Source organism: Apus apus, chromosome 2, assembly GCF_020740795.1.
Source record: "Apus apus isolate bApuApu2 chromosome 2, bApuApu2.pri.cur, whole genome shotgun sequence".
In the NCBI taxonomy this organism is placed as follows: Eukaryota; Metazoa; Chordata; class Aves; order Apodiformes; family Apodidae; genus Apus; species Apus apus.
In genome coordinates this window covers 156,632,296-156,658,660 of record NC_067283.1, presented here as the reverse complement: position 1 = coordinate 156,658,660, position 26,365 = coordinate 156,632,296, and the positions used below count along the sequence as shown (strand labels likewise).

Below are 26,365 nucleotides of genomic sequence, written 5' to 3'. Positions count from 1 at the left end.
CAAGTCATCCCCCCTCCCTGGAAGTGTTCCAGGCCAGCTTGGATGGGGCAGGGAGGAACCTGGGTTGCTTGGAGGTGTCCCTGCCCATGCAGGGGTTGCCCTGGGTGGGCTTTGAGGTCCCTCCAGCCCAAACCATTCTACAATTCTACAGTTCTATGAAGTCCAGAGGAGGCCCCGGAGATGCTGGGAGGGCTGGAGCAGCTCTGCTCTGGAGCCAGGCTGGGAGAGCTGGGGTGTTCAGCCTGGAGAAGAGAAGGCTCCAGGGAGACCTTAGAGCACCTTCCAGTGCCTGAAGGGGCTCCAGGAAAGCTGGGGAGGGGCTTGGGACAAGGGCAGGGAGGGATGGGAGCAGGGGGAAGGGTTTCCAGCTGGCAGAGGGAGCTGGAGCTGAGATGGGAGGGAGAAATTCTGGGCTGTGAGGGTGGGGAGAGCCTGGCCCAGGTTGCCCAGGGAAGCTGTGGCTGCCCCATCCCTGGCAGTGTTGAAGGGCAGGTTGGATGGGGCTTGGAGCAGCCTGGGCTGCTGGGAGGTGTCCCTGCCCATGCAGGGCTGGCACTGGGTGGGCTTTCAGGTCCCTCCAACCCAACCCAGCCCACTGGGCCACTGGGGGCTCCTCCCCCAACCTCCCCATCCCCTCTCACCAGGCCAGGGAGCTGAACATGAGGGGCCCAGGGCAGGAGCTGCAGGGAATCTGCTCAACCCTTCCCTGCCTGCCCCGGGGGGCACGGGCAGGACCCTGTGCATGGGACCCCCCATGGGGATGGGGGGCCATGGGGCAGCAGGACTTAGGGATGAGGGGCAGACACAGCATCCCCAAGGAGATGGGGGGCCAGGGGTGCAGCCCCAGCCCCCCCTGGCACCCCCAGACCCAGGGGTGCAGCCCCAGCCCCCTAGCACCCCCAGCCAGAACCAGGGGTGCAGCCCCAGCCCCCCTAACACCCCCAGACAGCCCCAGGGGTGCAGCCCCAACCCCCCCTGGCACCCCCAGACAGACCCAGGGGTGCAGCCCCAGCCCCCCCTGACACCCCAGACATACCCAGGGGTGCAGCCCCAGCCCCCCTTGGCACCCCCAAGGAGATGGGGGGCCAGGGGTGCAGCCCCAGCCCCCTGGCACCCCCAGACAGCCACAGGGGTGCAGCCCCAGCCCCCCTAACACCCCCAGACAGCCCCAGGGGTGCAGCCCCCTTGGACCCCCAGCCCCAGGGGTGCAGCCCCAGCTCCTTAGCACCCCCAGCCCCAGGGGTGCAGCCCCCCTGACACCCCCAGACAGCCCCAGGGGTGCAGCCCCCCTGACACCCCCAGCCCCAGGGGTGCAGCCCCCCTGGCTCCCCCACAGCCGCCCCCAGAGCAGGAGAAGCCCCCGGAGCCCGCAGCCCCTTCCCCGAGCAGAGCCGGGGCCGGGCGGGGAGCGGCCGGGCTGAGGAATGCGCAGCGCTTATCTCCGCCGTCCCGGGCAGGCAGGGCTCGCCGGGCTTTGCTTTTCTCCCGCTCTTACTCACCCCTGCCCTGGGTGGAGCCTGGCGCTGCCTGCCCGGGAGGTGAATCAGGCGGCGGGCGCGTCCCGGGCGGCGGGGAGCGCGGCCCAGCACCTGCCCTGCTCACCTGGGAAGGTAGGAGCGCAGCGGGCACACCTGGGGCAGCGGGCACACCTGGGGCTGCGGGCACACCTGGGGCTGCGGGGCGCGGGGCTGCGGGGCGCGGGGCTGCGGCTGCGAGCTCCTGCTGCCGGGAGCCGGGCGCTTCCAGGGAGCCCCTCCTGGCACCTCCAGGGAGCTTCTCCTGGCACCTCCATGGAGCCCCTCCTGGCACCTCCAGGGAGCTTCTCCTGGCACCTCCATGGAGCCCCTCCTGCCACTTCCATGGAGCTCCTCCTGCCAGGAGCTGGGCAGGAGCTGGGCAGGAGGTGGCTGCTTCATGGAGCTTCTCCTGCCACTTCCAGGGAGCTTGTCCTGCCACTTCCATGGAGCTTCCCCTGCCAGGAGGTGGCTGCTTCACGGAGCTTCTCCTGCCACTTCCATGGAGCTCCTCCTGGCAGGAGCTGGGCAGGAGGTGGCTGCTTCCAGGGAGCTTCTCCTGCCACTTCCAGGGAGCTTCTCCTGGCAGGAGCTGGGCAGGAGCTGGGCACTTCCATGGAGCTTCTCCTGGCAGGAGGTGGCTGCTTCATGGAGCTTCTCCTCGCAAGAGGTGGGCACTTCCATGGAGCTTCTCCTGCCCCTTCCAGGGAGCTTCTCCTGGCAGGAGGGGGACTTGAGGTGGCCGCTTCCCTTCAGGAAGGCTCCAGCAGCTCCCCCAGCCGTGCCACGAGTGGGAGAGAGTTCCCGGAGGAGCTGGGGCTGGCCAGGGCGAAGGGAGAACGTCCAGGCACGGACCTGGTGTCCGGGGAGGGAAGAGACCCTGTCAGTCCTCAGGCAGCCTGATCCAAACCCCTCAGCGTAGCCTCACCCGCCGTCTGCGTCCCAGCTCCTCCGAGAGCCCCAAGGCGCGGGGCTGCCCCGGCTTCTTTGGGCAGAGCTCTGGTGGCTGGAGCCCCCGGGGCTGGGACAGCGAGGGCTGAGCTGGTTTGGGAAGGCCGGGATGTGCGGGAGGCCGGGGGCCCAGCAGCAGCTCCCCAGGGCCCCGTCCTGCCCTGCCCGGGCTCCCCAGCCGGGGCTGGGGCTGGGCTGGCAGCAGCAGCACACCTGCCAGCCCGCCCTGTGCCCAGAGAAGTGAGCCCGGGCTCTGCCTGTCAGCGGGGAGGAAGGGGAGAGTCTGGTGTTCCCTTCTTGCTGAGGTCAAGAGAGGTCAGGGCCGGCTTTTGCCTGGCCCGAGGAGCGAGGTTCTCCATCTTCTGGAGCAGCCAGAGGGGGAGGAGGCACTTTGCGGAGGGACAGGTGTGCCTGTCCCGTCCTCCTGCTGCTGCAAACACCTGCCTCACGAAAGCTGCAACGCGCTCGGCTGTGGCAGAGGCCAGGCAGGCATGAGCGACAGCCCCGACACGCAGCGAGCCCCGGAGCAGCCGTGGCCCCGCACCCCTTTGCACAGCCCGCAGAAGCACCTGGGTTTATGCCCTCACCCGCTGCCAGGCCACGGAAGGGCTGCCCTCTGGGGAGAGGAAGGTTCCTTGGTCTGTTTTGGGTTGTGTTTTTTTTTTTTCCGTTTTGGCCCAACTCCCTGTTTATTTGACAGGCTTTAAGAGGTGTTATTTGAGGGGTTAAGAGAGAGCTGTGTTTGCTGTCACCTGGCAGTGGAGATTGCAGCGTTCTGAGGGGGGGGAAAATGAAGCTGTGAGTGTGGTTGTAGGGAAAAGTGCATGTCCAAGGAAGAGGGAAAATGACCCCAGCAGTAGGGTATGGCTGTGCCAGGGCAGTGTCGTGGCTGAGGACAGAGACCCTCGTGCTCTAAGCAGCATTTTCCAGGCACAACTTTCCAAAAACACCCTGAAATTCACCTCCCAAGCTTGCAGGATTGGGCTTTTTGGTGTGTTTTATAGTTAAACGGAACACTTTGGGGATGCCCATCAGGCCCCGTTTGGCTGGGTGGTTGTAGCCCTGGTGAGGGAGGGGCCTTTCATGAGAAGATTCCTAAAATCAGCAGCAGGCAGTTCCCCTGCCCCAGGTTACACCTCACTCTGTCGTTGGGCCTTTTCTTGGCGTCCTCTGGTTTAGCCTCCCTTGTACCTGCAACTGAGTAAATGCCAGGGACTGATGGAAGGAGGGTGAGCTCGGCAGGAGCACTGCTGGGGTGGACGTGGCGCTGGGGGACGCGGTCTGGCGGTGGCCCTGGCAGCGCTGGGCTGATGGTCGGACTGGCTGGTTCCATGATTCCAGGGATTCCATCACCCTGTCTCCTCAGGCAACCTGTGAGAAGCCCCCTTGGCTTTTCATTTTTCAGCAGCTTTGCTCCTGTGAGTCCCCCAGGCTGGACGTGCCTGTTGCTGCACAGGACAGCTGGGCTGGAGACGCTGACATCCCGGCTCACCCCCCGCTTCCCAGGGAGAGCGGTGAGGTGGGAATTCTGGGCTGCTTCCCCTCTGGCCTTGCAGGAAGATCCCCTGCACGTTCTGGTTGTCGGAGCCGATTGGCTGATTCTCCAGCAGGGAGTGTGTGGTGGGATCCCTCGTGCTGAGCACCCGGCAGGGTGAGGGGGGCCCGGGAGGGGCTGTGAGGTGCTGGCCAGGCTCCCAGTTCTGCTCTGCCTCGTTCCCTGCTCCCCTGGGACACGGTGGGTTGTGCCAGCTGCTGGGGGAGCTGACATCTGTGTTATGGAAGGTCCAGCTGCAATCCCTGCGAGCTCAGTACGTTAGTTGTTTCAATCACAGAATCCCAGACTGGTTTGGGTTGGAAGGACCTGAAAGATCATCTAGATCCACCCCCTGCCATGGGCAGGGACACCCCCCACCAGCCCGGGGTGCTCAGAGCCCCCAGCCTGGCCTGTTAATGGACACGGTTTCTCATCCAGTGACCACAGCTCCAGGGCCAGTGGAGCTCCCAGACTGGCATGCAGACATGCCAGGTTTTTAAAATGGTAGCTGGAGAGATCCATGTAAGGCTCTTGTCAAGAAGGGGATCCCGTTCGCAGGGTGATCAGCAGAGGCTGGTGAGATGACCTGCAGAAGGGGCCTGGGGGTGGGACACATGACGGGGACAACACATTCCATGTTTGCATCTTCCAGACAGAGGTGGACGTTCCCAGTAGCCCAGGCTTTGAGCCTGCAGCCTGAAACTGGGAGAACGCTGGGAAGGAGAACAGAGAGAGCAGAGAACACAGAAAGGAAAACTGCCAGAGGAAAAAGGATTGCTGTGAGGGCTTAGCAGACACGGCTGTGGCTGAGGAAAGGTCTCATGCAGACTGGACTAGTTGACCTTCAAAGGTCCCTTCCAACCCCCCCTGTCCTGTGATTCTGTGATCCCTGGGGAGGGGTCTGAGCCTTGCTGGGAGAGAAGGGCAGCTCACAGGGAGGTTTGCAGCATCCTTTGCCATAGCTCTGGTAGAGTTTCCTTGGCAATGTGCTAACCCAAGAAGTACGTCTGAACACTGAAACTCGACAGGCACATCGCTCTGAGATTGGCCTTAAGAGACCTTTTCTCAGTTGAGGTCCAGTACCTGCACATAAACACAGGGTCCCAGGCAGAGCTCGGGTTTCCAGGGATCAAGCCCTTCCCAGCTCCAGCCTGGCTGCCTCCCAGGCACTTCCCTCTGCTGCAGCACAGGGAGCTGGGGAGGCCTCAGTTTTGGGAGTGTCTGGAAGCAGAGGAGCAGGTCCAACCAGGGAAGGGATCACCTAAGAGAGGCAGGCTGGGAACTTGCTGTGCAGGCAGAACACGTCACGACAAGCACTGGAGTCAGCCTGGGGAGGAGACAGAGCCAGCCCGGGTGCTGAGCCATCAGCAGCTGGGAGGGAAGGGAGACACTGGGCTGGGACGGGGTAGATCCCGTCCCTTGCTCTGCACCCACACCTGGCACAAAGAGGTCAGGGAAATGCAGGTCCCTTTCTCGTTACTCCTGTTAGTTGAAGCTGCAGGGCTTGGTGGTGCCCACTGGCAGCACGGAGCTCCGGCTGGAATTCCGTGCCGCCGCTTCAGAGACCAGGAGGGAGCCAGAACGGTGTGGGTGGGAAGGGACCTTGGAGATCATCCAGTTAAAAAATGGGACATGACCTGGAGCACATGGCAGGAGGTACAGGCTGTCTCCTGCCCCTCCTCCTGGTGTTCATCCAGAGGGGAGGGGACAGTTTGCACACCCGGCTTCACCTGCCCTCGCCAAGCCTGGTGGCTGCTGCTCCGCGCGGGGGTAGTTCCGGGCGGTCACCCCTTCCCCTCCTGGCGGGGTGTTGTGCTGTGCAGGGGTAGTTCCAGGCTGCCCCAGATTTCCCTCCCAGCCCTCAGAGGGTCTGACAGCTCCTGCTGAGTATCGGGGCCGGTAACGTCACTCCCAGGGACACCAACCTGCAGAGGAGCCTCTGGCCCAGCCGAGGGGAAGGTTCCCCTGGAGCCTCCCTCCCCAAAACAGCCTCTTGCCCACGATGGCTGCGTGCTCCTGTCCCTCCCCCTCTGGTGTTTTTGGCTGAGGGGAGGTTTGAGCCCTCCCCAAGCAGAGGAGCCTCAGCCCCTGCAGCCACCCCCTGTCCTTGGGACAGGCGGGCGGAGGAGACCTTTGCTGCTGAGAGATGGAATCCTGCCTCTCATCAGCCCGTCATGCCAGCCCATGATATCAGGCTTCATCTCCCACTTCTTCAGTTCCTAACAAGCTCCTTCGTGCTTGATCCACTACCCCTGAGCATGGGAGGAGCTCCTCATCAACAGCTACAAAGCCAACCTCCTTTTGCTCCTTCAGCTTCCTCCTGAAAAGAAAACAACCACATTCCCACATTAGCATGATAAAAGGAAGCTCTGAAGCGCTGCTGCACTGAGTGTGTCTGTCTGTCTGTAGCCTTCTGGGAACCTGTCTGTCCATCAGTGTCCCACCCGTGTCCTGGGCTGGTACCAGCAGTGTGACCAGCAGGGCCAGGGGGGGATTGTCCCCTCTGCTGAGACCCCCCTGCAGGGCTGGGGCCAGGCTGGGGTCCCCAGCACAGGAAGGACACGGAGCTGTTGGAGAGGCCAGAGGAGCCATGGAGATGCTGGGAGGGCTGGAGCAGCTCTGCTCTGGAGCCAGGCTGGGAGAGCTGGGGTGTTCAGCCTGGAGAAGAGAAGGCTCCAGGGAGACCTGAGAGCACCTTCCAGGGCCTGAAGGGGCTCCAGGAAAGCTGGGGAGGGGCTTGGGACAAGGGCAGGGAGGGATGGGAGCAGGGGGAAGGGTTTCCAGCTGGCAGAGGGAGCTGGAGCTGAGATGGGAGGGAGAAATTCTGGGCTGTGAGGGTGGGGAGAGCCTGGCCCAGGTTGCCCAGGGAAGCTGTGGCTGCCCCATCCCTGGCAGTGTTGAAGGGCAGGTTGGATGGGGCTTGGAGCAGCCTGGGCTGCTGGGAGGTGTCCCTGCCCGTGCAGGGGGTTGGCTCTAGGTGACCTCTAAGGTCCCTTCCAACCCATACCATTCCATCATTCTAGGATTCTAGGATCTACTCAGAGGAAGGCTTTCTTGAGAAGGAACTGAAGTTTGCAGTGTGGGTTCACTCACTATCTGGTGTGGAAAGGTTCTGATCATGATTCTGGTGTTCCTGAGACTTGTAAATGTATGAACTTGATGTTGTGAGGCGACTGCTCGGGGTGGCAGAGGGCTGCATGAAATGCCAGGTGATGGGAACAGCCCCCGTGGAGAGAGGACACCCTGGTCCGTGCTTCTTCCCTGGCTTTGTGAGCTCCCAGTTCTGGGGGGGCAGAAGAAGAGGAGCAGTAACTCCCAAGTACTGCAGGGCCTGTGTGGAGAAGCTGGGAGCTGGTGTGGTGACCTGGCCAATGATCACAGAATCACAGAATGGTTTGGGTTGGAAGGGACCTGAAAGACCATCTGGTTCCAACCCCCCTGCACGGGCAGGGACACCTCCCACCACACCAGGTTGCTCAAGGCCCCATCCACCCTGGTCTTGAAGACCTCCAGGGAGGGGGCAGCCACAACCTCCCTGGGCAGCCTGTTCCAGCATGATAAGTGAGAGCTAGTGCAGAATCCCTGCAAAAAATGGGCTCCCAAACATTCCATCTGGGCCCCTGTGCTCCTCATGGTGGAGCCACTTCTCCTGAGGGTGAGAAACCACCCAAAAACCACTGCTTTTCAGGTGTCCCTGCAAAAGCTCTCTGTGGCCCCGTGCCTGCAGGCTGGTCTGAAGCCAGAACCCATTGAACAGCTGCTGGTGCTTCACCTAGGACCGTGGGATCCTGCCTCCCCAGCAGAGTCACCCTCAGCAGCAGGGCCTGAAGCCCCGTGGGGTTCAGGGCAGTCGCTGGGTTGTCACCGGGCAGTCCCAGCAGCAGCAGGGCTGAAAGAACAGCCACAAACACAGTCGTGCTGGCCTGCAGGTCAGCAGGGTGCTCCAAAAAAATGGCATGTTAGGCATGTCAGTGTTTGCAGGACGTAAACCCCGTGTCTGAGGCCACTTCCAGCCTGCAGCCCCAGTCCCACCAGCTCAGAAGGAGAGTGGAGCCCATGCAGAGAGCAGAGTGGAGGGTCATTGGAGGCACTGAGCAGCTGCCATGTGAGGAGCAGCTGAACGGGTCAGGGCTCTCCACCTGGAAAGGTGATGAGAGGCAGACAGGGGTCTGCAGATGTTGATTGTCCAACCTGAAGAGAAAACCCAACCAGAAGAAAGCCCAGGGAGCAGATCTGAAGGAGCAGGAGACTGTTCTTGGCTGCTGAGCTGCAGAACTCCCTGCCTCTGGCTGCTGGAGGTGCTGACATTTTTATAAGGGTTTAGGGAAAGTCTGGGCAAGTTTATGGTGGGAAAAGCCTTTGGAGCTCTTCAGCTGTTAAAGCATTTCTGGGTCAGGAGGTTCTGGAGCCTCAAGTAGCTCAAACTGGCTTAGAGAAGCTGCTGGAGCATCATAAATGCTTGGCCTGTGTTGTCCTCATCATCTGTTCTTGGTCCCTGTTGGGGATGGGTTTCTAGGCCTGATGGACCTTTGATCTGATCCAGCACAGCTGATTTTATGTTACATTCTCCAGAAAAACCCAACGTGGTGAAGGGAGTTCAGACCCAGTGAGACTGAAACCGGGAGAGACTGCGAGTCTGTGACCATGGGACGGTGGAGCTCAGGGTCCTGGGGGCAGCAGGGAGGGCTCACAGGGAGCTCATTGACTTCAGGAGGGCAGATTTCAGCCTCTCCAGGGATCTGCTCGAGAGGCTCTCTTGGGATCACATCCTGGAGGGAAGAGGGGCCCACGGAGGGATCACCTGCTCCAGGCCCAAGAGCGCTGCATCCCAACTAAGAGGAAGTCAAGCAGAAGCTCCAGGGGGATGAGCCAGCAGCTCCTAGAAAAGCTCAGACTGCAGAAGGAAGCACCCAGGGGGTGGACGCTGGGGCAGGTATCCTGGGAGGGTCACAGAGAGGTTGCCCGAGCAGCCAGGGATCAGGTGAGGAGAGCCAGATCCCTGCTAGGATTAAACCTTGCCAGGGATGTTAAGAACACTAAGAAAAGCTTCTTTAGGTATGCTGGGGAGAAAAGGACACCCAAGGCCCTCTCCTGAAGGAAACGGGTGAGGCAGCAACTCAGGATATTGAGAAGGCTGAGGTCCTCAGTGACTTCTTTGCTTCAGTCTTCTCTGGCAAGTGCTCCAGCCTGAACACACAGGCCACAGCAGGTGAAAGCAGGGACTGGGAGGATGAATTGCCCCCCCCCGTAGGTGCAGAGCAGGTTTGTGACCATCTAAAGAACCTGAAGGTGCATCGATCTCTGGGACCTGGTGGGATTCACCCACGGGCCCTGAGGGAGCTGGCAGATGCAGTTGCTGAGCCTGTGTCCATCATATTGGAGAGGTCCTGGCAGTCTGGTGAGGTTCCTGCTGATGGGAAAGAAGGGAACACAGCCCCTGTTTTTAAAAAGGGGGAAAAGGAAGATCCAGGGAGCTACAGGCCAGGCAGTCTCACCCCTGTGCCTGGCAAGGTCATGGAGCAGGTCCTCCTGGGAAGTTGGCTAAGGTGCATGGAAAAGAAAGAGGTGACTGGTGACAGCCAACGTGGCTTCACCAAGGGCAAGCCCTGCCTGACCCATCTGCTGGCCTTCTACAGCAAGGCTGCAGGGATGGATTTGTGCAAGGCCTTTGACACTGTCTCACATGACATCCTGGTCTCCAGACTGACCAGGCATGGATTTGACAGATGGACCACTGGGTGGATAAGAGATTGGCTGGATGGCCCCACCCAGAGAGTGGTGGTCAATGGCTCCATGTCCAAGTGGAGGCAGGTGACCAGTGGTGTCCCTCAGGGGTCAGTACTGGGACCAGTGCTGTTTAACATCTTTGTTGGAGACATGGACAGTGGGATTGAGTGTGTCCTCAGCAGGTTTGCTGTTGATCCTCAGCTGTGTGGTGTGGCTGACACCCCAGAGGGAAGGGATCCACCCACAGGTACCTGGACAGGCTGGAGAGAAGGGCCAGGGCCAACCTCAGGAGGTTCAACAAGGCCAAGTGCAGGGTCCTGCACCTGGGTCAGCACAACCCCAGGCACCAATACAGGCTGGAGGAGAATGGCTGGAGAGCAGCCCTGAGGAGAAGGATTTGAGGGTGGGAGGAGATGAGAAGCTGGACATGAGGGACCAGTGTGTCCTGGAGCCCAGAGGGGCAGTTGTGTCCTGGGCTGCATCACAATGAGTGTGGCCAGCAGGGCCAGGGAGGGGATCCTGCCCCCCTGCTCTGCTCTGGTCAGACCCCACCTGGAGTCCTGTGTCCAGCTCTGGGGCCCTCAGCACAGGAAGGACACGGAGCTGTTGGAGAGGGTCCAGAGAAGGGCCACCAAGATGATCAAAGGGCTGGAGCAGCTCTGCTCTGAAGCCAGGCTGGGAGAGCTGGGGTGTTCAGCCTGGAGAAGAGAAGGCTCCAGGGAGACCTGAGAGCACCTTCCAGTGCCTGAAGGGGCTCCAGGAAAGCTGGGGAGGGGCTTGGGACAAGGGCAGGGAGGGATGGGAGCAGGGGGAAGGGTTTCCAGCTGGCAGAGGGAGCTGGAGCTGAGATGGGAGGGAGAAATTCTGGGCTGTGAGGGTGGGGAGAGCCTGGCCCAGGGTGCCCAGGGAAGCTGTGGCTGCCCCATCCCTGGCAGTGTTGAAGGGCAGGTTGGATGGGGCTTGGAGCAGCCTGGGCTGCTGGGAGGTGTCCCTGCCCATGCAGGGGGGGCACTGGATGATGATCTAGGTCCCTCCAACCCAAACCATTCCATGATTCCATGATTCTCTGAAAGCAAAAACCCTGCTGCAGTTTCTTTACTCCAGTAGCCCAAGTAAAGACTGGAATTCCAGAACCACCCATCTCCAGGCACATAAAGTCTGGAAGGTGGAATGGGTTGAGTGACAGGACACAGGTGATCCTGGAGTTAAAAATGGAGTTCTGGGCACTGAAGCCTCAGGAGCTGATTTGTTAATGTCTCTGGGAGAAGGATTAAGAGAAGACTTGGCCAAATGGAGGCATCTCTGTTAGAAGTTGAATTTCATCCCACACTGCTTTGATGTGAGTCACGTATTGTCCCCCAGCCATGAGGGGAACACAAGGCAAACACCTTCCTGTGGGCAGGTGAGACATGATCTGACCCCTGGGGAGCCATCCTGGCTCCTAAATTAATAGAATCACAGAATCATGGAATGGTTTGGGTTGGAGGGACCTTAAAGATCATCAGGTTCCAACCTCCCTGCATGGGCAGGGACACCTCCCAGCAGCCCAGGCTGCTCCAAGCCCCATCCAACCTGCCCTTCAACGCTGCCAGGGATGGGGCAGCCACAGCTTCTCTGGGCAACCTGGGCCAGGCTCTCCCCACCCTCACAGCCCAGAATTTCTCCCTCCCATCTCAGCTCCAGCTCCCCTGTCCCAGCTGGAAACCCTTCCCCTGCTCCCATCCCTCCCTGCCCTTGTCCCAAGCCCCTCCCCAGCTTTCCTGGAGCCCCTTCAGGCCCTGGAAGGTGCTCTCAGGTCTCCCTGGAGCCTTCTCTTCTCCAGGCTGAACACCCCAGCTCTCCCAGCCTGGCTCCAGAGCAGAGCTGCTCCAGCCCTCCCAGCATCTCCGGGGCCTCCTCTGGCCTCTCCAGCAGCTCCGTGTCCTTCCTGTGCTGGGGGCTCCAGAGCTGGACACAATACTCCAGATGGGGTCTCACCAGAGCAGAGGGGCAGAATCCTCTCCCTGGCCCTGTCTTAGAGTATCTAAAACCCAGCAGATGTGGCTCAAGTCCCACCAGAGTCTCACAACCTCCTTGTCCAGTAGCTGGAGGACCAGTCAGGACCCCCCAGGGCATCCTAAGTGACATTAAACTGCTGTGTAGGCAGCTGGATTGCTCCCCTGGTTACAGCTGCTCTGCACTTCATTTACATTCCGTTCACTCAGGGCTGGGGAGAAGGCAGCATTTTTCCCTTTGCCACCTAAGCTGGCTTCTGGAATTTCTCTAACCCTCCCCTAAACCAGCAGGGGCAGGAGAGCAGGATGGGTCGTGGCAGGTGCCAGCATGTTCAGTGGCCCTGAAGAACTTCTCAGGTCCTGCTGATAACATCCAGTTTTGAGCCATTGCTGGGATTTTCTCCCAGTGTTTCCTGGCAGGATATTCCAGGAGTCCTCTCCTTCCCTGTGCTCCTCTGGGATGCTCTTCCTGGTAGAGCTGCAGCTGCTGCAGGTGTGAGGGACACGGGACACCTGGGATGCTGAGCTTTCCTAAACACCTCAACTATTGAATTAGGGGTTTTTTTTGGCTCTGGGGCTTTTGCACAAAGGGTGTTGAAGGTCTCACTTTTTCCACTACTTGTCACATCAATTTTGATCATCTTCATGATGACCAGGCTTGGAGCAGCCTGGGCTGGGCTGGATGGGCTGTAAGGTCCCTCCAACCCAAACCACCCCGTGATTCCTTTTTCAGTAGATTCCCCATAGATTGTGTCACAAAAACCTGTGAACTGTGAGTAGCAGTTAAAAGAAAACAAAGTTCCTAATCAAGCAAAATAAACAAGCACATAAATGAAGCTCAGTGCTCTGTCAGCTGGTGGTTCCACACTTCCCTGTGGATCGGGTGCATTTGCAGTTTGTGCCTCAGTTTCTCTGGCAGGAGCAGTGGTTCAGATTTCCAGAAAGCTGGATTCTCATTGTCTGGGCTGAAGCTGCAGAAAACCGACGTGCAGGCAAAGTCCAAGCCAGGAGGCAACAGCTTCTTGGAGCTCCTCTTGGGAATTCTAAGCAGGAAGGTGTGTCCTGATCTGCTGTCCCTCCAGACCGAGCAGCTCTGACAGGCTGTTCCCTGGGTCCAGAGCCCTGCTGAGGAACCAAGGCATGAAAGCAGGTAATTGCTTTCTGACCTTAATGAGAGCCCGTGGCAACCAGTTCTCAGGGAGCAAGGCTGAGCATTTCCCAGGGCTCCTGCCCAAACTGTGCTGCTCCTGCCAAGTGTTTCCCTCATTTTGCCCTTCTGGGCCCCCCAGGACAACTGCCCAGGGTCTAAGAGACAGTCAGAAGGTACCTACACTCAGCTGCCCTTCCAGGCATGGTCCCCCCTGAACGTCCCACAAAATGCACAGAACAGGCAGTTCTAGGGGCAGGCACTAACGAGGCAACGCTGCCTAATGAGGAAGGTAGCTCATCTTCTCTGAGGAGCACAAACTGGTGCTCCCCAAAATCCAGCCTCGCCCTGGGATCACGGGCACAGGGCGAGTGGAACAAAACAGCTTCACAGGGATGTGAGGAGACAGGGGCTTAAAGCCCTGAGCTGCCTCAGGCACTGGCCACGGCAACCAGCATCAGCCACGCCTGCTGTGTCTGGCTTTCCAGCTCATCTGGGGGGAGCTCCTGGTCAAAGAGTGGATGGTTTGACCTACAGCTAGAGACCCCACCGTGCAGCTCAACCAGCTCAGACTTCAGCCAGCACCCCAAGAGCCCTGCCAGCTGCAGACAGATGTGCCCAGAGCTGTGACTGAGGGGAAGGACACTAAATGTAACGGAATGTAGAACCCAGAGGGAATCTGCAAGGTGGGCAGGAATGCTTAGGAATGCTGCAGCTGCAGGGAATCCAAAAGCTCAGGGGACTCTGCCTCAGGAACTAGCATTCCTGGCAGGGTTTCTGCCCAGGACCTCCCTGGGTCAGTGGGTAAAGTTGTTTCAGTTAGAATCACAGAATCATGAATTGGTTTGGGTTGGAGGGACCTGAAAGCCCACCCAGTGCCACCCCTGCATGGGCAGGGACACCTCCCAGCAGCCCAGGCTGCTCCAAGCCCCATCCAGGCTGCCCTTCAACACTGCCAGGGATGGGGCAGCCACAGCTTCCCTGGGCAACCTGGGCCAGGCTCTCCCCACCCTCACAGCCCAGAATTTCTCCCTCACATCTCAGCTCCAGCTCCCTCTGCCAGCTGGAAACCCTTCCCCCTGCTCCCATCCCTCCCTGCCCTTGTCCCAAGCTCCTCCCCAGCTTTCCTGGAGGCCCCACTTTTAAGACCATTAATTCCTTGGCCAGAGATCTGCTCACACTTATGTCGTGACAACAGGTAACAACGACCCTTGAGGTCCCAGTTAACTTCTCCCATCCTGCTCAGTCTGACAAGGAAGGAGTTTGAAAGGCTGTTGAAAGAGTGTCCATAACCTGGTGCATCTCCTGTCCTGCACAGCATGGGATGTATTCAGTGCAGAGAGCAGCAGGAGAGAAGATGGGGAGAGATCACTGGGGTGATGCCAATGCTGGGAGGTCCTGAGATATTTCTTTGCAGAAATCACCTGCACTTTTTGGGACTTGTAAATGGTTTGATGCAAATGCACCATAACAATGAGATATAGATCTATGTGTGTGTATATAGGGGTGGTGGGTGAGGAGGAGCTCAACGTGAGCCCAGAAACCACCCATGTCCTGGGCTGCATCCCCAGCAGGTGACCAGCAGGGCCAGGAGGGGATTGTCCCCTCTGCTGAGACCCCCCTGCAGGGCTGGGGCCAGGCTGGGGTCCCCAGCACAGGAAGGACACGGAGCTGCTGGAGAGGCCAGAGGAGGCCCCGGAGATGCTGGGAGGGCTGGAGCAGCTCTGCTCTGGAGCCAGGCTGGGAGAGCTGGGGTGTTCAGCCTGGAGAAGAGAAGGCTCCAGGGAGACCTGAGAGCACCTTCCAGTGCCTGAAGGGGCTCCAGGAAAGCTGGGGAGGGGCTTGGGACAAGGGCAGGGAGGGATGGGAGCAGGGGGAAGGGTTTCCAGCTGGAAGAGGGAGCTGGACATGAGATCCAAGGGATCCTTATATCCGTGCAGGTCATGAGTTACTTAGGCTTGTGATGGCAGGAAGACCATTTCTGGGGTTTACTTTGCAGTTCCCACATTTGTGCATCTATTTTGGAAGAAATTAAAACCACCTGAAGGAAGTGAGGAGCCTTAATGACCAGAGCCTTGCCTGGGCAGAGCCAGGAATGGCTCACTCAGCAGGCTGCAGGTTCTTTCTAGGCAGGATCTAGTGCTGCTTCCTCAGCAATACTCTTGACAGAAGGAGCTGCCTGACATGAGACACAGCATCTCCCTCCTTCCTGAGCCAGAGAGGGTGACAGAGCAGATTTTCCAGCCCTACGAGTCAGCCCGAGGTCTGTTCCTGATCCAGTCCAGGTGTTTGTGGCAGCAGAGTCTTGGGATCTGTTCCTGCAGGTAAAGGTGACGCCCAGAGACCTGCCCAGCCCAGCCTGGCCTGGCTGCTCCTGCTGGGCTGGGCCTGGTGTCCTCTGCTCCCTGCTGATCCCTCTGCTGGTCCTTCCCTGAGTCCTCAGCACAGCCTTGGGTGGGAGACAGAGAATCATGGAGTGTGGGCTGGGCTGGAGGGACCTCAGAGCCCACCCAGGGCCCCCCCTGCATGGGCAGGGACACCTCCCAGCAGCCCAGGCTGCTCCAAGCCCCATCCAACCTGCCCTTCAACACTGCCAGGGATGGGGCAGCCACAGCTTCCCTGGGCAACCTGGGCCAGGCTCTCCCCACCCTCACAGCCCAGAATTTCTCCCTCCCATCTCAGCTCCAGCTCCCTCTGCCAGCTGGAAACCCTTCCCCCTGCTCCCATCCCTCCCTGCCCTTGTCCCAAGCCCCTCCCCAGCTTTCCTGGAGCCCCTTCAGGCCCTGGAAGGTGCTCTCAGGTCTCCCTGGAGCCTTCTCTTCTCCAGGCTGAACACCCCAGCTCTCCCAGCCTGGCTCCAGAGCAGAGCTGCTCCAGCCCTCCCAGCATCTCCGGGGCCTCCTCTGGCCTCTCCAACAGCTCCGTGTCCTTCCTGTGCTGGGGACCCCAGCCTGGCCCCAGCCCTGCAGGGGGTCTCAGCAGAGGGGACAATCCCCTCCAGAGGTGGCAGAGCAGTTTGGGGGCTGGTGTCCCAGCTCCTGTGGGGCTGGTGCTGACAAACCTGCTCCCTGTCCCCAGACCTTGACCTGTGCCCAGTGGGGCCAGGGAGCCATCCCTGCTGCCTTGGCCACTGGACACTTGGCCTTGGCCACTCCTTGGGGCAGAAGTGGCTCCTCGGTGCACACACAGCAAAGTGACACCCTCCAACACCCACCCCAGCTGCAGCCCCCTCCCCAGAGGCTGTTTCCCCCTGGCAGCCCAGCCCAGGCACCCCCTGAACATCCCTCCTTGGGACCATCAGTCCCACTTCACCTCTGCTCCCCCATGTCTGGTCCCACCAGGAGTCCCTCCAGCTCCTCATTCTTCTCCCTCAGGCTGAGGGAAAACCACCAGGATCACGTTGCTGCTGCAGATTCATTTCTTCCCTCACCCCACTTTTCCTGCTTACTCATTCATCTCCCCAGTGCCACCGATCCCTGGGGAAGCCCAGCCAGGCCTCTCCCTGGCACAGCCCTCCCCACTTTTCCTTCTCCCTCCTTCCCGACCTACCTTTCCAGTCACAAATTGCAGGATGTCCTGCTGGTCCATCTCTCTCTAACCATCCTGGAACATCCTTCTGGAAGTTCTGCAGACCAAGTACAATGGAGAGAAGGTGTCTCCTGGTGCTCAGCCTGAACCCACCACCTGCCTGGTTCATGTTGTGCCCTCTCAGCTCTCATGCTGGAGGAGGAAATGAGCAGCTGTCTCTGGCTGCACCTGGAGATGCCTCCTCTAGGCTCAGGAGCCACAGCTCAGGTTCACAGCAGCTCTTCCAGGCTGTGAGGAATGAGGCTTTTGATGTTCACACACATCCAGGTCCTGAGCTCCCTCTGAGTCTGTGTGGGGTGGCACAGCCCCTGCTCCTGACCTAGTGATGATGCTCAGCACCAGCTGGGACTCTTCTGTTAAAGGTCCATCTTCTCCTTCTGGGTTTCTGACAGCACTGAAGTCATCAGATTGATGAGTAGGACGTGAAATTAAGGTTGTTTTGTCACTTTATACCTGAAGGGGCTCCAGGAAAGCTGGGGAGGGGCTTTTCACCAGAGAGGGCAGTGACAGGACAAGGGGTGATGGTTTTAACCTGAAAGAGGGGAGATTCAGGTCAGACATCAGGAAGAAATTCTTCGCCATGAGGGCAGGAAGGTGCTGGCCCAGGTTGCCCAGAGAAGCTGTGGCTGCCCCATCCCTGGCAGTGTTGAAGGGCAGGTTGGATGGGGCTTGGAGCAGCCTGGGCTGCTGGGAGGTGTCCCTGCCCATGCAGGGTGGCACTGGGTGGGCTTTGAGGTCCCTTCCAACCCAAACCAGTCTGTGATCCTATGATGAACATCATGTTCCCTCTGCCCTTGGGACTGTCCAGTCAGGCCCATAAGGTTCTTCTGCTTCTTCTCCTGCTGGTTTTGCAGGGGCTGTCACTGCTGCTGCCAGCAGTTTGCTGCTGCCTGAGCACCCACCCCTGCCCGGGCTCTGTCTGAGCATCTTGGTCTCATATCCAAGCAGGAATGGAGCTCTGGGAGCATTTCCTGAAAGTGAAGGGCTAAGGAGACCACTGGAATAGTTGGGAGCAGGTCCATGGGTGACCTGAGCACACCAAATGGGGGATGCTCTGGGCTGCTTTTTACCTGAAGAAAAGGTGACATTAGAGTGGGAGGGTAAATCTCGACACTTCAGACTGGAATTATGGCTCCATGGGTAGACTACAAAGATGATTATCTCTTGGAATCTTTCCTGCAGGGACCTGTTGGGCTCATTTGCCATCTTTATATTAAGATGATGTTGTTTCCTGGTTTATCAAGCAGCTCTACTTGGAGTTGTGGTTTGGAGCAGGAGTGACTTGGGGAGGCTGAGGCAGGAGTAACAGAGCCCTGCTCTATGCTCTGCAGGTGGCCAGAGCAGGGGATCCCCTCAGACTCTGTCATCGTGGAATATTTGGGTTGGAAGGAATGTTAAAGATCATCCAGATCCAACCCCCTGCACGGGCAGGGACACCTCCCAGCAGCCCAGGCTGCTCCAAGCCCCATCCAACCTGCCCTTCAACACTGCCAGGGATGGGGCAGCCACAGCTTCCCTGGGCAACCTGGGCCAGGCTCTCCCCACCCTCACAGGAAAACACTTTTTCCTGATGTCCAACCTGAATCTCCCCTCTTTAGGCTTCCAACCATCGCCCCTTGTCCTCTCACTGCACCCCCGTGTGAAAAGCCCTCCCCACCCCACCTTTCTTGTGGGACCCCCTCAGACACTGGGAAGCTGGGAGAAGCCATCGTGTGCCTTGTTTGTCCTTTCTCCGTGGATCTCCTGAAGCCTTGTCTGAGCTCTGCCCCCGTGGCAGCAGCAGGATGCCCTGGTACCTGCCTGCAGCCCCATCCTGCTCCCGGGGGTGCCGAGGGGCCTGCCACCCTCCCTGGAGACAGATCCCGGGGGTGCACTTTCCTGCACAAGCTCTGGGGTTTCGAGCCTCGTGAGCCCACCCCCCATCTTCTCCGTAGCACTTGGAAACGGGCTGTAATGGAGCCCAGACCAAAGCCAGACTCTGTCCTCTGGGCTGGGGGGAGGAGCTGCAAGACAGAAGACAAGTTGAAGCTTAGCCTGGAAGAGAAAGCTGGATGTTCTGTTGGAGGCAGCACCCCCGTTCATCCCCCTGCTGCCCAAGCTGGTCTGCTCCTTATTTTGCCCCCAGAACATCCACCCTGTGCTGAGGTGACACTCGAGCAGCCTTTGCCTCCTGGGAGGTTCCCCATCCCTTTGGAAGGGATTCTCTCCAGCCCCGGGTGCCCTGAATCCCTCTTGGCTTCTGCCCTGGGGACCCCCCAGCTCCCCCCCTCCGTCAGGAGGGACGTGTCCCTGCCGTGGAACTGCTCTCACTCTTGGTTTTCCTTTCCTTGCAGCTCTCCCTCCCCTCATGGCTCGCCGATCCCAAAGCTCCTCCCAGGGGGACAACCCCCTGGACCCCAACTATCTCCCCCCCCACTACAAGGAGTATTACCGCCTGGCTCTGGACGTGCTGACGGAAGAGGGGAAGGAAAGTTACCAACGTTTCCTGGCAGAGGAAGCAGCCCCTGATTTCCTCTGCAGCTCAGAGGTGGATCACATCCTCCAGCACCTCCAGAAACCCCAGTATGCCAACCAGGAAGGCAGCACGGACACCGCAGGGGACAATGACATGGATGGATCCTCTGGGACTTACTGGCCCATGAACTCGGACCTGGCTGTTCCTGAGCTTGACCTGGGCTGGCCAATGGTCTTTGGGTTCAGGGGAACAGAGGTGACAACCCTCGTGCAACCACCCCCCCCGGACAATCCCAGCATCAAGGAGGAGGCACGACGGATGATTCGGGCAGCGCAGCAGGTGAGACAGCAGAGAGCCCAGCGGGAGCAGAGAGGAGGTGATGAGTGTGTGAAGGAGGGCCCAGAATGCAGCAGGGCCTCTGCTGAGCCCCTTAACTCTGCTCCCAGGAGCTGACAGAAGGGAAGGATGATCCTGAAACTACCACTTTCTGCATCAAAGCTGGGCTCTGCTCTCTGCTCTCAGGGAGGAGTGTCCAAGGCCCTGCTAAAATGTACCAGAAGTTCAGAGAATCACGGAGTAGTTGAGCTGGGAAGGAACCTCTGGAGGGTCTAGTCCAGCCCCCCTGCTCAAAGCAGGGTTGATCAGAGAGGGCTGCTTAGGACGTGTCCTGGAGTAGCTCCAAGGATGGAGACCCCACAACCCTCCTGGGCAACCTTTCCCAGTGTTCAATCAACCTTGCAGTGAGAGAGGTTTTCCTTTTGTTTAACTGGAACTTCCTACATTTCAATTTGTGTCCCCTGGGATGCACAGAGAGGAGCTTGGCTCCTTCCACCCTTCCATCAGGTATTTACACTCACTGGTAAAACAGGAGCTGGGAAAAGACAGGGAGCCTGAACTTGGGAGCTGCTTCCCACATTGTTGGAGCCTGGATGCAGGTCGGGGGTGGCTGAGTGACCCTTGGCCAGGACGTTACCTGAGAGCAGCCTGGGTGTGTCAGAAGGGTGAGCAGGTGGTGACCAAGCAGCTCAATAAAACCTTCCAGTGTGGGTTACGTGACCAAAACCCTTCCTGCTGCCCCTGGGTCAGGGAGTGAGGGGTCAGGATTTCCACGGAACCAGGGAGTCCTTCCAGTGGGAAAAGACCTTGATGATGATCAAGTCCAACCCTAAAGCATCTCTGGCAACCCTAACCCACCTCTGCCAAGGCCACCACTGACCCATGTCCCTCAGCACCACATCTACACTTTGAAACACTCCCAGAGGTGGGGATTCAACCACCTTCCTGGGCAGCCTGGGCCAGGGTTTAATGACCTTTCCAGTGAAGAAGCTTCTTCTAATCTCCAGTCAAAACCTCCCCTGGTGCACCCTGAGACCATCTCCCTCACTTCTCACCCTCATCTTCAGAATTTGCACCTTAAATAGCAACTCTGTTCCCAGCTGGGGGGCCCACAATGTTTAAAGCAACTTTGAAATGGGAAGAGTCCTGTTTAGAAAGGAGTCATAATAGAATCATGGAAGGGTTTGGGTTGGAAGGGACCTTCAAGATCATCTAGATCCAACCCCTGCATGGGCAGGGACACCTCCCAGCAGCCCAGGCTGCTCCAAGCCCCATCCAACCTGCCCTTCAACACTGCCAGGGATGGGGCAGCCACAGCTTCCCTGGGCAACCTGGGCCAGGCTCTCCCCACCCTCACAGCCCAGAATTTCTCCCTCCCATCTCAGCTCCAGCTCCCTCTGCCAGCTGGAAACCCTTCCCCCTGCTCCCATCCCTCCCTGCCCTTGTCCCAAGCCCCTCCCCAGCTTTCCTGGAGCCCCTTCAGGCCCTGGAAGGTGCTCTCAGGTCTCCCTGGAGCCTTCTCTTCTCCAGGCTGAACACCCCAGCTCTCCCAGCCTGGCTCCAGAGCAGAGATGCTCCAGCCCTCCCAGCATCTCCGGGGCCTCCTCTGGCCTCTCTCCAGGAGGCTCAGATGGAGATGGGGCAGCCTTGGCGTGCAAGGTGCTGGGGATGGGGTCAGTCAGGGCACCAGCAGGCCCAGGTGGCCAACACCTTTCTCTGGTCCCTTCCCCAGGTGGTGGCCATCGTGATGGACATCTTCACAGATGTGGACCTGCTGCTGGAGGTGCTGGACGCTGCTGCCCGCCGGGTGCCCGTGTACATCCTGCTGGATGAGATGAACTCCCAGCTCTTCCTGGACACAGCTGCCAAGTGCAGGGTCAACCTGAACTACGTGGAGGTGAGCGAAGCCAGGACCTGCCCCCAAGTCCCACCTGGAGGGGGATTTATCCTGGGACACAGGGGGCTGCTCTGGGGGTAAAAACATAAAGAAGGGGCCAAAGGCGACGTGAGGAGGAGCGTGAGGAGAGCTGGGACAGCAAGACAGGCCTGAGGACACACGAATGAAGGGGCTCATCCACCCCCTGGGCTGCCACCAGAATCACCAGAGCTGACCCATAAAAAGGGTGGCTGGGCTGGGAGTTAGAAGAGCAAGGGGAGCAGGAGGGAGAGGGGGAGGGAAGTAAAAGCTTCCGACTGAGTCGCTGCCTTCTCTGGTTTGCAGTTCCTCAGGGTCAGGACAGTTTCTGGCCCCACCTACTACTGCCGCACAGGGATGTCCTTCAAAGGCCACGTGAAGGAGAAATTCCTCTTGGTGGACTGCATGGTGGTGCTGAGTGGCAACTACAGGTGAGAAGCCCCACAATGGTACGTGTTCCCCAAGACAGGAAGGACACGGAGCTGCTGGAGAGGCCAGAGGAGGCCCCGGAGATGCTGGGAGGGCTGGAGCAGCTCTGCTCTGGAGCCAGGCTGGGAGAGTTGGGGTGTTCAGCCTGGAGAAGAGAAGGCTCCAGGGAGACCTGAGAGCAGCTTCCAGTGCCTGAAGGGGCTCCAGGAAAGCTGGGGAGGGGCTTGGGACAAGGGCAGGGAGGGATGGGAGCAGGAGGAAGGGTTTCCAGCTGGCAGAGGGAGCTGGAGCTGAGATGGGAGGGAGAAATTCTGGGCTGTGAGGTTGGGGAGAGCCTGGCCCAGGTTGCCCAGGGAAGCTGTGGCTGCCCCATCCCTGGCAGTGTTGAAGGGCAGGTTGGATGGGGCTTGGAGCAGCCTGGGCTGCTGGGAGGTGTCCCTGCCCGTGCAGGGGTTGGATCTAGATGATCTGTAAGGTCCCTCACCCAACCCATTCCATGATTCCATGACTCTTCTCCAGGCAGGCAGGTGCTTCGATGTACCCAGTGGTACAACCGAGGGTTTGATGCTCACACCAGCTATTCCTGTTTCTCGTTGCAGTTTCATGTGGTCTTTCGAGAAGATCCACAGAAGCATTGCCCACATCTTCCAGGGGGAGCTGGTGTCCAGCTTCGACGAGGAATTCCGAATCCTCTTCGCCCAGTCGGAGCCTCTCGTTCCTCCAGCCAACGTCTTGGCCAAGGTCGACAACACCTTTGCCATGGCTCCCTTTGCCAACAACATGCCCTTCTTTCCCAAGAAAGGCCCCCTGATGTTCCAGAGGGATGACACCCTTTTCCCCTCCTTCCTGGACCGAGTAGATCCCGACAGGTACTTCCTGTCCAACTTCCGTCGGGACGACATGCTGCGCCACACGGTGGAGGGCTCGGCCATGAGGATGTACAAAAAGGTGGAGATGGAGAATTCCCAGATGGATCCCGTCAGAGGTTTCCTCCGCTCCAAGCAGCTGGAGCTGGATGCTTTTAAGAGACACAGCTTTGCCGAAGGAACGTTTGAGAATTTTGCCTCCTCCAAGCAGTTTGCCAGGCAGATGTTCATGAACAATATGGACGAGTTTAAAATCCAGGCCAGTCACTTCCAGAAGGATCAGTTCTACCAGTACCAGTTTGAGCATCCCCATCTGCCTGGGAGGCCCCAGGGACTCTTCGAGAGGATCCGAGGTGGAAGGCCAGGGTTCAATGAACTGGAGGACTATGGAGAGGGACCCAGGTACCCGGAACTGGAACCCAGTTTTCCACAGGAGGGTTTCCCCTTGAGGCTGGATTACGTCCCTTCCAATTCCTCCCGGGAAGTGAGACACGGCTCCGACCAGCTGAACCCCGCGGGCAACGGCCCCATGGGAATGATGCTGAGGAGGCCGAACATCGGACAGAAGTTCATTTGCCAGACTTCTCCTACCCAGAAGCAGAGCCTGGAGCAGCGCCTGTTCCTGCAGGACAAGGATGAGGAGCAAGAGGAAGACAAGAACACGCAGGAGAACAGGACGGGTTTACGGAACTGGAGGATCTCCTCCTACCTCAGCGCCTACCAGTCCGAACCAGAAGAAGGGCTCCCAATGCCCATGGAGTCAGAGGCATACAACGATGTCCTCGGAGACACCCTCCCCAAGCACCCCACCGAGCTCCTCCCAGCCTTCAAGTCCCCTCTCTCCTTCAGCAGCAAAGCCCTGGGGATGGAAAGTGCCAAAGAGTTTGCAGAGCCCGACAGAGCAGGTGAAGAAGCCCCGATCACCAAACAAGATGCCTTCAGGTCCAGGATCAACCCCTTGATCCAGAGGAGCTCCAGGCTCAGGTCCTCGCTGATTTTCAGTGCTGCCAAGTTGGATCAGCCCAACACCACGTTAGAAAAGGTCCAGATGATCCAAAAGGAGCAGATGTCCAGCGAGATGACAAAAGACAATGAAACGGTCAAGACAGCTGCCTCTTCCAAGGTGGCAGAGCTCCTGGAGAAGTACAAGGCTGTGGGCAAGGACGCGGAGCGGGCGACGGTCACGCACACCAAGGCTGTGTCCAGTTTCCTGCAGGAGGAGTCCCAGGGCTCTGAGAAGAAGTGCACCAAGTCCGTGCAGTACAAGATCCTGGAGAGCAGGGTGCTGGACTCCAAGGACTCCTGCAGCACGTACAAAATGCACGGAGAGGCTGAGAGAGCCTTTGGAATGGGCTCCTCAACCCCCCAGCTGGGGGACACCTTCAGCAAGGACCCCCTGTCACATCTGAGCACCAAGGCAGACAAATTATCGTCTCGGTTTTACCCCATGGAGAACAAACCTGCCCTTCCAGAGAAGGAGAGTCTGATCTACGTTGGAGACACTCAGAAACTGACTCTTCCAGAGAAGAAGGAAAGAGTGTCCTTCAAAGAAGACACCCAAAAGTTAGTCAGTACAGAGCTGAAGAAGCCACAGGTGAGGACAGGGACCACGTCAGTCCTTGAAAGCCTATCTAGAAGCCCAGGATCCGACAGCTCTCTCAGTAAATCTGAGGAAGACTGTTCCAAACAAGACCAGAATCCCATGGAATTCCTAAGGAAAGGGTCACTAAGGCTAAAGCAGCTTCTGAACCCCAAAGGCGAGAAGAAACTGGAGGAGGAATCAGCCTCTGAGAGTGGCAAATCAGACAAGCAGCCCGTGGTTCTGAAACGATCTTCCACTGGGGACTGTCAGGAGATGATGGAGGAGGAAAAATCCCCCAAGTTTGCCAGCCCCCTGGCCCCCAAGAGCAGCCAGCCCAGCCAGGGGAGGTTTCCCTCCTCCACAGCCAACATCCTCTACAGCAGCAACCTCCGGGATGACACCAAGGTGATCCTGGAGCAAATCTCTGCCAACAGCCAGAAGAACAGGGCTGAACTGGCCAAGCAGCTGCCATCCACCAGCAACCCTGATCTTTCCAGGTCAACCACGAGCTTGGAAAGGAAAGGGGAGAAGGAGAAAAGCTGTAACATCCACAGGTCAGAGAGCTTTGGCAGCCAGAAACGGAACCTCCAGCGGCAGCCGTCAGAGGACAGGGACACCCTCCTGAAGAAGATGGAGAACATGAGGAAGGAGAAGCGAGTCTACAGCAGGTTTGAGGTCTTCTGCAAAAAGGACGAGCACACCAGTCCCAGTGAGGAGGAGTATGACACAGATGCCAAAGACAAGAAGATGGGAAAATTCATGCCCAAAATCCTGGGGACCTTCAAGACCAAAAAATGATGGTAGGAATGCTGTTGAATTCCATCCCATCAGTGACTGTCCAAGGGGAAGGAGGAATCCACTTGTCCGTGGTGCTCCCAGCACCATGGGCAAAGCTCTTTGTGGCTGGGGAGGGGAAACGTGTTCAGGGTGAGACTCCTCTGGCCCAACTTGCCCAATAAAGTCATGTGGTACCAGGCAACCCTAGCACAGCATGGTCCCAATTATTGCCTTGCCATGAGGCTTCCAGGAAGGAGATAAAGTGAGAGTCTCTCTTGGGTTCTGCTCGGGGAGGCTCCTCAGCAGGCAGAACTGTTCCACTTCCAGAAGGAAAGAGTGAAAGCCAGAAAACTCAGCACTTGGGTTCAGTGCAGGGAAGAAAAACACACTCGAGCACAAACACGCCCCCGTTAACTGGAGAAAGAGCTAAAAACCAGATGTTCCTCAGGTGCAGGTTCCTGGTCCTTGTGCCCAGTAACAAACCAGTGATGGGAGGCACCTTGGTGAAGGGCTGCAGGAGACAAAATTTTGGGAACAACTTTCTGCCCTCAGCTCTGGTCCTGGTCTTGTCTAGCAGGACGTGCCCAGCTTTCATACTTACCATTTTCTAAGCCTGTTGGTTCCGGTTTGTTACTGGTTTGTTACTGGTTTGTTACTGGCTTCTCTCCCTATGCCTAACTGAACTATTATTCGGGGGGGTGGGTGGAAAGAAGCAGCTGAAAGGCCACAGAAAAGGCTGTTTCCAAGCCAGGGTTTAGGACTTCTGAGCTGGGTCAGGAGTTCAGTGAAGCATCTACAAGGCTGTGGTGGGCAAGTAGTGACCTCCTAGCCAAGGGAACTCCAAGTCATGAAGGAAAGGGCAGGTTGGATGGGGCTTGGAGCAGCCTGGGCTGCTGGGAGGTGTCCCTGCCCATGCAGGAGTGGCACTGGATGGGCTTTGAGGTCCCTCCAACCCAAACCATCCCATGGCTCTGTGATTGTGGGCAGGAGGGGATGTCCATCTCTTGGCACATCTTTCCACATGGAGGCAGGAGAAGGAGGAACCTGTAACAGCAGCAGGATTAAGGCTGCTGGGATTTCCAGGGTGGGAAGTGTTTTATCTCATGTAACTTCCTTGTAGTTGGTACCAAGTTTAACCAAACAGTCCAGATTAGCCTGTGCAGAACCATGGGATGGGTTGGGTTGGAAAAGACCTTTAAGATCCCTCAGTCCCACCCATTCCCCCAGCCCTGCCAAGGCCACCCCTGCCCCATGTCCCTCAGCACCATCTCCAGGGCTTGGAAACCCCTCCAGGGATGGGGACTCCCCCCCTGCCCTGGGCAGCCTGGGCCAGGCCCTGACAACCCTTGCCAGGAAGGAATTGTTCCCCAGATCCAACCTCAGCCTCCCCTGGCACAACTTGAGGCCGTTCCCTCTTGTCCCAGGGCTTGTTCCTGGGGAGCAGAGCCCGACCCCCCTGGCTCCAACCTCCTCTCAGGCAGCTGCAGAGCCAGCAGGTCTCCCCTCAGCCTCCTTTGCTCCAGGCTCAACACCCCCAGCTCCCTCAGCCT

The 26,365-nt window shown here is 58.6% G+C and overlaps 1 protein-coding gene across 1 annotated transcript; it reads left to right on the top strand.

Annotated features, from left to right (window-relative positions):
• The first annotated feature begins 1,550 nt into the window (after positions 1–1,550).
• On the top strand, positions 1,551–25,022 carry FAM83H (family with sequence similarity 83 member H). The gene is made up of 5 exons (XM_051611379.1): positions 1,551–1,610; positions 18,789–19,249; positions 20,979–21,143; positions 21,468–21,592; positions 22,190–25,022. The coding sequence occupies exons 2-5, from the start codon at positions 18,803–18,805 to the stop codon at positions 24,834–24,836; spliced, it is 3,384 nt and encodes a 1,127-aa protein (XP_051467339.1). The 5' UTR covers positions 1,551–1,610; positions 18,789–18,802; the 3' UTR covers positions 24,837–25,022.
• The last annotated feature ends 1,343 nt before the right edge of the window (positions 25,023–26,365 follow it).